Source organism: Branchiostoma floridae, chromosome 17 (genome assembly GCF_000003815.2).
Source record: "Branchiostoma floridae strain S238N-H82 chromosome 17, Bfl_VNyyK, whole genome shotgun sequence".
Classification (NCBI taxonomy): Eukaryota; Metazoa; Chordata; class Leptocardii; order Amphioxiformes; family Branchiostomatidae; genus Branchiostoma; species Branchiostoma floridae.
Window position 1 is genome coordinate 4934795 of NC_049995.1, and position 10745 is coordinate 4945539.

Below are 10745 nucleotides of genomic sequence, written 5' to 3' on the forward strand. Positions count from 1 at the left end.
CACTGCAAGCTATCTACCACCCGAATGTCACGACCATATCACGTACGGGACAAGAGATACATTGAAAAAAATGCTATGATAGAATATTCTCATTAATTATGCAAATGTGCTCCTATTTTGCATAAGTAGTATTTTATCTTGTACAACAATGTCTAAGGTACCTACATACTAAAAATCATGAAAATCCGTTATTCCCTTCTTGAGTTATCCTCGTCAGAAGTTTTTGACAAAAATGTCCCTGCTATCCCAAAACTAGACGCTAGGGGGCCCAGACTTATGTCATTTTTTCCTGAGCACAAGAGCTATCTAATACTTAAAAATCTTGACCATAGCATGTTCAGAACACCGAGATAGAAAAACCGGAAGTTGCGCTGCAGTACCAAGGTCACACACCAGGGGGCCCAAAATTGACCTTGACCTTCGTCTTCCCAACCCCTACCCACATACCAAATATCATCGTAGTCCATCAAGAGATTCTCAAGTTATGCTGACCACAATATGCGGACACACAGACACACACACACACAGACACACACACAGACACACTCAAAACTATACCTCCATTTTTTCATGGAGGTAACTAGCCAAAGGAACTTTGTAGCGTAATTTTTTTCCACCTCGTGTTAACAGTTGCCAATTGCAATCTTAGTGCAAATCGCATTATTGACTTTTCTTCGTGAGCTCGATCTTTCTCTATCTCCCTACAGCATGCAACCTCATAACTAATTGTGAGCGGCTGATCTGCACCAACATGACCAACCAACAGTGTAACCGGTGTGAGTACGACAGAGGAGCGGAGATCAAGGCGTATCACCTGGTTACCGCAGAAGGCTATCCTAATAGAGTCTGTGAACGTACGTATGGTGTTCTTATACTGTAACAGCACTGCTGATTCAATGCACTGACTGCAGCGTTTTGTTTGAACGTTTATTTATTCATGATAAGCTCAAATCGGCCTGCAGGCCGCTTTTCATGGAGGCCATAAGGGAGGAAAGGGTCGGATGGCAACGGCCGTTTATAAATGTTTATCTAACGCAGGGAATGGTGTTGTTGTTCATAGTCAGACATTTTGAAGTGTAAGTGATTCGAAAAATTAACTTTTATAACAAAATGGCAATTTAAGATCACGAAAATGATGAATGCAAACTTACGTTATAGTCACGTTAAGGCAAATACCATATGATTTATTGTATGGTTGAACACAGAACGATGCTCATGGAGACCTGACAGCAAGTTTTGTTATCCCGGCTCCTGTCCCAATATACCCTCCAACTGCACATGCGCACCTGGCTTCGGCGGGAACAACTGTCTGACAAGTGAGTGTGATGGACACCTTATTTGTTTGTTTGTTTGTTTGTTTGTTTGTTATGCATAGCCGATAAACTACCGTTAGTCGTTTCACAGTAGATTTAAGTTGTGTTAGACCAGACAGTAAGGTTTGATCCACTCACACTGGGGTGGACCCCTTCTCTTTTCGGTAACTGTGTTGGGGTCTTAAGCGTACAAGTGTGACTCTCCTCAAAGACAGGCCGCCGGCCAAAGATCCTAAAACAAAGCCACCTTGCCACCATTATTTCCTTCTAAGAATAAGTGATTGATTATAATTGTCATACGAAACCCATCAATGGGTATATTGCATTGAGATTTTACTTAACATTGTATAAATGGTAGGGCAATCATAGTTATCAACGATCTTTCACCAGAAATGGACAATTAAAGATGAGTCTTCAAAAAGATGTGTTTTATTTTTTTTCTTTCTGTTTTCCAGTTTCATCACTGCCGTCAATTATGCATTGCCTAGCAAAGCTGATGCGAGTTGTCAATGGCACGGAGAAGGACACAACGGAAGCTGAATGTCGTGGGGTAACTGCGCCCTCTACCGTGTTTGTCGGGAGACACATCGCCTACAATAGACTCCAGGTGAGTTCAACAGGGATGCCGTCCGTAGCAAGGTAGTGAGAACTGTCTTTGATTCGCTACTCGTTAGATTGTTGACTCTCTGGATTCACCGCATCTGAACAACTTCAAACCTTGTTATCAAACGTTTCGTGCATCATCCGCCTTCCGTCTTTACATTTCACTTATTATTCGATACATCGAAATTGTTATATAGCTAGACTGGTGGGCAAACTAGACTGACGGGCAAACTTTCACTACGGCATGGCCTGAATGTTACTTGCAATAACGGATTGTGGCTTTGTAAATAAAGGGATTCCGTTAATTGTATGCTACATTTTGCAACTTTCATCAACAGCAAATCAATGCTGTTTAAAGCTATAGGACATTTAGCTGTAAACGGGCTTTCTTGAAGTTAACAATGCTGTTGTTATAAAATTCCCCAGATGACGTGGGACAGCAGCTGGATAGGACCATCTGCCGAGGACTGGCCGAGGCCGTACTATATCAACGACTTCAAAGTTGGCATCATTTCAGCAAATTCAAGCTGGAGACTTCTGAGAGGTCAGTTCAATTCAATACAGATTTATATGAACACATCTTTTAAAATATGACTCATAGATGCGGGGCCAACCGCGCTATTATCGTCCCTATTGTTGCCAGTTTAGAACAACATTCTTGTTTTCAGTCTCGAAACGTATGCCGACTCCTCCCGTCAGATCTCGATTTTAGCTTGGCGTAAGGCAGCCGTTCCGAGGTATGACAGAATGGTTTACATCGTATCGAATGTTAGATAAGAGTTTTAAGGAAAATTGTCCCGTCTTACTTAATGCTTCCCTCGCTACTTTCAAGATCCATTTAAAAGTCATCGCCAAATAACACATTAAATTTGTTGATAGTTCCACAGTTTTTGAATCGTTGTGGTGTACGTATAAAAAAAAATAAGTTGAACTTTCAATCAATCAATCGCCGCCACCAGTCTTTTATACTTGGGAACTACTCTTCATCTTTATAAGCATGTATAATCACTATGAAATAGCTAGCTAGAAATTCACTGTAATTTTGATATAATCTAAGGTGGGACGGAGTTACAGTCGGGAAGAATCGTGTGCAACATCGGACACAACCGAGATGATCCGGATACAAACCTACATGACTGCGTGAATCATGACGACTTGGTCCTTCCGACACTCCAACATGGCGACAGGTGCGTCCGCAAACTTCCTAAATACAAATTCTCGTTGTCCCAGGCGCTATTAGAACATCTGTAGCTGATCGGTCAGTTACTTAGATTTAACCCTAATCTCCAAGCAAGGGTAAGAACCCAGCTCGTTCGCGATACGACGGCTTGTATACAATTAGAAAAGGGTGCTAGTACTAAATGTTGCAAAATTGGGGTAAATAGCTGAGTATGAGAAAAGAATTACTCGAATCCTTCTCTTGTATTGAGATAATTTTATATGGCAATAACTGGTAACAAGTATACTTGAGCCAGTCAGCCAGCGTGAATTTTGCTAAGTGACCTTAAATTATAAAATTTGGAAAATAACACTAACATTGACTAGCATATTATCATATTGTAAGACCAGAATCAAAATAACTTTTAAATTATTTTCGTTGTATTATATAACATGAATGTTGATAACCGTTCAGCAGCTTCAGCGCAAAAAGGAAAAGAAGACCACCATGGTAGCAGCCTATAAATGATTTGTTTCCTATATAATAGACGGTTAAACTTATCAGTACGTTCCAAACCACCGGTTGCCATCTCTAATCTCTCCAGTCCACCAGCGTGGAGTCAAGATACATCTTAACATTTAACAGTTAAAACGCAAATACTATATACAGAAACAAGAGTACGTGGGACCGCGTAGCGCAGTGTGTCTGTGTTTCTCTCGAGACCGAGAGGTTGCGGGTTCGAATCCGACTGCACTTAACACAACTTTCCTCACTTTACTCGGGTGAAAAAGGAGTACTTAGCTTCGGCTAGGGCCGTCCCTCGGATAGGACGTTAAATGGAGGTCCCGTGTATGGGGAGAGCCATAACCCAGGCACGTTAAAGAACCCCCACACGTGCGATGGTACGGTGTGTGTTGGAACAAAACATTCTATCTGGGGTTGGTGATTCACTACAAATCACCTGGCGAACCTCCGTTTCGTATTAGCCAAAAACTTGTCAACAATTGCCGAATCTTCGGCAGATGGACATTATCGGACAGAACAAGATTAAGTTTTAGTTCTAATCTTATCCGCCATTTAACACATTGCCATTCTACAGAATAGAGTTCAAAGTTCAGGCCAACAACGGTGGATATGTCGTCATCAATAACTACGACCGTTCGGACGGGGTAGTGACCCAGAACCCTCGTCTGTACTACCGAGGGACAGAGGTCATCCACACAGCCCATTTCACCTATGACCTTATTGACCCGGTTCACTGCTCTGTTGCCGGTAATTGTTCTTCCAAACCTGTCGAGATCGGTCCTCCGTTCACCAAAAACGTGAGTATGATAATCGGAATTTCATAACCTTAGCCAACAAAAATGGATGGTATTGATATTTGGTATGTGTGTAGGTCTTGATAAGACCTGAAACGATTAGATTATGGGCCCCCTAGCAACTTGTTACGGTACTGCAGTGGGACTTGCTGTTCTGATGTCTTCAGTTCCGGACATGCTGTGGTCATGATATTTGAGCGGTAGATAGATCTTGGGGTAGAGAGCAGTGGTGTAAGTTTGGGCCTCCTAGCGGCTTATTTTGGAACTCCAGGGGCAGGTTTAGTGTCAGATTTTGAAAGGAACTAACTCAATGTGGGGTTGACGGATCGTCATGATTCTTTCATGATAATATTTATTGGCAAAACAAACGCTTGGTTTTTAAGACCCATTAACTCTTTTCAACTAATTGTCAGCCAATGCGTATTACAAAACGGATGCTGGCTTTAGTATCTGTAATCTTCATCCTAACTTGTCTAATATCTAATTTTGATTGTGTGCAATCCGGGTGTACCAGTAAGGCTGGTATACCAGTAAGGCCCGGTCGGGCTATTTGTGGAAACGAAAAATAGAAATGTATACGTAAATATACATAAAATAATGCCCACGGCTATTCTCGTTACGTCTTGTGTAGTTTGGTGTCTTTTATATCTTTATACAAGAAGAAGAACTTTATTGCACGACAACTGTAGAGGATACAGTGTTTGGCAACTTGTACATACAATACATACAGAACAGTTTAACTACATGAGTTACTAGTATCTAAAAATCTAAGAGACTAATCTATTTTACACATGGTATATAATATTTACAATCAGGCTATCAATATGTGCTGGTTCATGATAGTATAATATTGTCTCTTTTTTTAAATGAGTTATATATGAATTGACCGACATAGGCAGATATATCAGCAGGACATTATAGTAACATATTGAACATTTCTGTCTTGGTAGGTGGTAACATAGTATCAGATTATTTTATACCCGGTTTGGATATGTGACGTAGGCCTAAGTACAATATTGGAACACAACATTTCCGTATGATTTAAATCAAGTTCGTTGATTTTATTTACCTTACAGGGACAAATCCAGATGAGATGGTCCGGCTGGAGTGACGAAGGTTCGGGACTGGGCCTGTATGAGTACGAGGTGTACAAACTCCAGCCGTACGGAGACGTGCTGGGCATGAGATCTGTGACTCCCTTCGCGACTGGATCTCTCAACGCATCGGAGGGAGCTGGCATGGTCGAAGTGACACTGGATGTCCCAGGTGCGTTTAGGATATATTACTCTGGCTAAAATAGAAGAGAAACTGTTGTCACATGATCTTGACTTTTTTCTTGTCTGCAGTCCTGCTGAACGAGTTGCTGCAGTCAAACTTGTTTCCGGTCTAAATATTCAATTGCATACCGCGCGCGCGGTATAGCCATTTTCGTATCAGATTTTTTTGTATTGACGTATACGCATATACCTTTTCTGTTGGGCGTTCATAAGTCAGTCATATGCGATGGTAATCGTTTGAATGAGGTTTCATAAAAGTATGTAAAACATGTTATGATACTTTTTGGAATCTTTTAAAAACGCAAGTGAATGTCTGTCCGTAGGTACATATTGCTTTTTCCTGACGGTTGACGACGTTGCTGGGAACTACCAGCGCGCTAGAAGGTTCCTGATCTATGACGACGTCAACAACGTGACGGTGGACGCGCACTACCCACTGTGGGCTGACAGCGCAGGAGCGAACACAAGTCACCTCTGGCAAACAGACCTACAGGACTCCCTGGGAACAGGGACAAAGGTTGGTAGTCCTTTGTCTTCTCAGCAAGCTCCTCGGTTGGAATTTTCAATAAGCCTTTTTCCGATGATCTGTTATTATTGCTACCTTGTTATGATGCTTGAGAAAACTGCATGGAGGCTGGGTAATCCTACCGTGTTCAGTGGTGATATGTCGGGTCAGCATTTTTCGGTGGTTGGGTGTCTGTTATTCCAAGCAGCTTTTAAAATCTCCCTGTCTTTTGTCATATGTGCCAAGAGGTGGTCAGAAACCTATTCGCCTTGTAGACGTATTGTCTACTGAGAAAATTCAATACCGTATACACGAGAAGGAAAAAGAACCTACACAGTTCGTGTTAAGAGAATTCCAAATTTTCAATGTTTCTCAAATGGCCAAAGACGACAAAGACCTTTAGGTTTATACTTATCGTTCTTTTTCTTGTATCTGTGACAGGTTTCTCTCCAATGGCCTGGACGATACCGAAATCTGTTCCATGATCAACACAAACTCCTTGCCGCCATAGAGCAATACGATCCTGCGATTCCCGATGGATATGAGGAGGTCAACGGTCTTCCTCCAGAAGAAAGGTAGGGTATCAGAATCTTACATGTATTGGCTTTGGGCTGTTCTACCCGGCCCAGTCTGCTAAGAATGGGAATGTTTTTTAGCCAGCCCTTTGAGTTTTCGCGGGAGCGCTGTAACAAACCCCAATTTCCTGGCCGTGTGCTAATGAATTGGCGGGTGGTATACACTCCCAGCACCGTCGAAATAGCGGCGAGGTTCCGATGCATGGTGTGATTACCACAACTATTAAGGACAATGACCCTAATTGACGCAGCCGCAGTATTTTAGCCTATTTTCGAGTTGTAACCGGAAAACGTAAGAAACATTTCATATTGGTGAGGCAGTGTAGGTTGCAGATGTTCAGATTCGACAAAAAACTAGGTTTTGGTCCATCTTTTCGGCCTGTGCTGACCCCTAATTTGAAGTATGTAGCTTAGACCCGGTCACGGCACCGGGTGACTTAATGACGCGACTGTAGCTTAGACTTAAGGTTCCTACCCGGCAAACTTGGTATGGTTGGAAAGGTTGCATAGCAAGGAATCGAAATGTGCAAACCGCAAAATATTCGGATACTTAATACGTTTGTGAAGATTATACATCCAGGAATATAATGAAAAGATGAAAGTTGAATCTCTACTTCTGGATAAATCAAATTATAATAATATTATGACCATCAAATTCTGATAATTTGATTTATCCAGAAGTAGAGATTCAACTTTCATCTTTTTTTTTTATTCGGATACTTCCTTCTCGAGATATTCTTGAGTATACGGGCTCTCTTTAGGCGCAACCGCTAGCCTCTTCTTCTATACACCGCCGGTCACGGCTCCGGGTAGGGGGTGACTTAATGACGCGACTGTAGCTTACACTTTAAGTTCCGGCCCGGCAAACTTGATATGGATGGAAAGGTTGCTTAGCAAGGAATTGAAAGGTGCAAACCGCAAAATATTCGGATACTACCTTCTCGAGATATTTATTCTTGAGTATACGGGCTCTCTTTAGGCGCAACCGCTAGCCCCTTCTCCTTAACACCGCCGGTCACTACACCGGGTAGGGAATGACTTAATGACGCGACTGTAGCTTAGACTTTAAGGTCCGGCCCCGCAAACTTGGTATGGTTGGAAAGGTTGCATAGCAAGGAATTGAAAGGTGCAAACCGCAAAATATTCGGATACTTCCTTCTCGAGATATTTATTCTTCAGTATACGGGCTCTCTTTAGGCGCAACCGCTAGCCCCTTCTTCTAAACACCGCCGGTCACGGCACCGGGTAGGGTTGACTTAATGAAGCGACTGTAGCTTACGCTTTAAGTACCTGCCCCGTAAACTTGGTATGGTTGGAAAGGTTGCATAACAAGGAATCGAAAGGTGCAAACCGCAAAATATTCGGATACTTCCTTCTCGAGATATTCTTGAGTATACGGGCTCTCTTTAGGCGCAACCGCTAGCCCCTTCTCCTAAACACCGCCGGTCTCGGCACCGGCTAGGGGGTGACTTAATGACGCGATTGTAGCTTAGACTTTAAGTTCCGGCCCGGCAAATTTGGTATGGTTGGAAAGGTTGCATAGCAAGGAATTGAAAGGTGCAAACCGCAAAATATTCAGTTACTTCCTTCTCGAGATTTTCTTGAGTATACGGGCTCTCTTTAGGCGCAACCGCTAGCCCCTTCTCCTAAACACCACCGGTCACGGCACCTGGTAGGAGGTGACATAATGACGCGACTGTAGCTTAGACTTTAAGGTCCGGCCACGCGTACGCAAACTTGGTATGGTTGGAAAGGTTGCATAGCAAGAAATTGAAAGGTGCAAACCGCAAAATATTCGGATACTTAATTCTCGAGATATTCTTGAGTATACGGGCTCTCTTTAGGCGCAACCGCTAGCATCTTCTTCTAAACACCGCCGGTCACGGCACCGGGTAGGGGGTGACTTAATGACGCGACTGTAGCTTACACTTTAAGTTCCGGCCCGGCAAACTTGATATGGATGGAAAGGTTGCTTAGCAAGGAATTGAAAGGTGCAAACCGCAAAATATTCGGATACTACCTTCTCGAGATATTCTTGAGTATACGGGCTCTCTTTAGGCGCAACCGCTAGCCCCTTCTCCTAAACACCGCCGGTCACGGCACCGGGTAGAGGGTGACTTAATGACGCGACTGTAGCTTAGACTTAAAGGTCCGGCCCCTCAAACTTGGTATGGTTGGAAAGGTTGCATAGCAAGGAATTGAAAGGTGCAAACCGCAAAATATTCGGATACTTCCTTCTCGAGATATTCTTGAGTATACGGGCTCTCTTTAGGCGCAACAGCTAGCCCCTTCTCCTAAACACCGCCGGTCACGGCACCGGGAAGGGGGTGACTTAATGACGCGACTGTAACTTAGACTTTAAGTTCCGGCCCCGCAAACTTGGTATGGTTGGAAAGGTTGTATAGCAAGAAATTGAAAGGTGCAAACCGCAAAATATTCGGATACTTCCTTCTCGAGATATTCTTGAGTATACGGGCTCTCTTTAGGCGCAACCGCTAGCCCCTTCTCCTAAACACCGCCGGTCACTGCACCGGGTAGGGAATGACTTAATGACGCGACTGTAGCTTAGACTTTAAGTTCCGGCCCGGCAAACCTGGTATGGTTGGAAAGGTTGCATAGCAAGGAATTGAAAGGTGCAAACCGCAAAATATTCGTATACTTCCTTCTCGTGATATTTATTCTTGAGTATACGGGCTCTCTTTAGGCGCAACCGCTAGCCCCTTCTTCTAAACACCAACGGTCACGGCACCGGGTAGGGTTGACTTAATGAAGCGACTGTAGCTTACGCTTTAAGTACCTGCCCCGTAAACTTGGTATGGTTGGAAAGGTTGCATAACAAGGAATCGAAAGGTGCAAACCGCAAAATATTCGGATACTTCCTTCTCGAGATATTCTTGAGTATACGGGCTCTCTTTAAGCGCAACCGCTAGCCCCCTTCTCCTAAACACCGCCGGTCTCGGCACCGGGTAGGGGGTGACTTAATGACGCGACTGTAGCTTAGACTTTAAGTTCCGGCCCGGCAAATTTGGTATGGTTGGAAAGGTTGCATAGCAAGGAATTGAAAGGTGCAAACCGCAAAATATTCGAATACTTCCTTCTCGAGATATTCTTGAGTATACGGGCTCTCTTTAGGCGCAACCGGTAGCCCCTTCTCCTAAACACCGCCGGTCACGGCACCGGGTAGGGTTGACTTAATGAAGCGACTGTAGCTTAGACTTAAAGTTCCGGCCCCTCAAACTTGGTATGGTCGAAAAGGTTGCATAGCAAGGAATTGAAAGGTGCAAACCGCGAAATATTCGGATACTTTCTTCTCGAGATATTCTTGAGTATACGGGCTCTCTTTAGGCCCAGCCGCTGGCCCCTTTTCCTAAACACCACCGGTCACGGCACCAGGTAGGAGGTGACATAATGACGCGACTGTAGCTTAGACTTTAAGGTCCGGCCACGCAAACTTGGTATGGTTGGAAAGCTTGCATAGCAAGAAATTGAAAGGTGCAAACCGCAAAATATTCGGATACTTCCTTCTCGAGATATTCTTGAGTATACGGGCTCTCTTTAGGCGCAACCGCTAGCCCCTTCTTCTAAACACCTCTGGTCACGGCACCGAGTAGGGTTGACTTAATGAAGCGACTCTAGCTTAGATTTTAAGTTCCGGCCCCGCAAACTTGGTATGGTTGAAAAAGTTGCATAGCAAGGAATTGAAAGGTGCAAACCGCAAAATATTCGGATACTTCCTTCTCGAGATATTCTTGAGTATACGGGCTCTCTTTAGGCGCAACCGCTAGCCCCTTCTCCTAAACACCGACGGTCACGGCATCGGCTAGGGAATGACTAAATGACGCGACTGTAGCTTAGACTTTAAGTTCCGGCCCCTCAAACTTGGTATGGTTGGAATAGCAAGGAATTGAAAGGTGCAAACCGCCAAACATTCGGATACTTCCTTCTCGAGATATTTATTCATGAGTATACGGGCTCTCTTTAGGCGCAACCGCTA

At 43.8% G+C, this 10745-nt stretch overlaps 1 protein-coding gene across 1 annotated transcript in view; it reads left to right on the top strand.

Moving 5' to 3' along the window:
- Positions 1-10745, top strand: part of LOC118404968 — a 62933-nt gene that overhangs the window by 5307 nt on the left and 46881 nt on the right. The window contains exons 6-14 of the mRNA XM_035804367.1: positions 708-854; positions 1206-1316; positions 1769-1920; positions 2343-2460; positions 2974-3103; positions 4175-4397; positions 5471-5660; positions 5995-6188; positions 6618-6751. Of these exons, the coding sequence (XP_035660260.1) occupies positions 708-854; positions 1206-1316; positions 1769-1920; positions 2343-2460; positions 2974-3103; positions 4175-4397; positions 5471-5660; positions 5995-6188; positions 6618-6751 (1399 nt within the window). The remainder of the gene's footprint in view (positions 1-707; positions 855-1205; positions 1317-1768; positions 1921-2342; positions 2461-2973; positions 3104-4174; positions 4398-5470; positions 5661-5994; positions 6189-6617; positions 6752-10745) is intronic.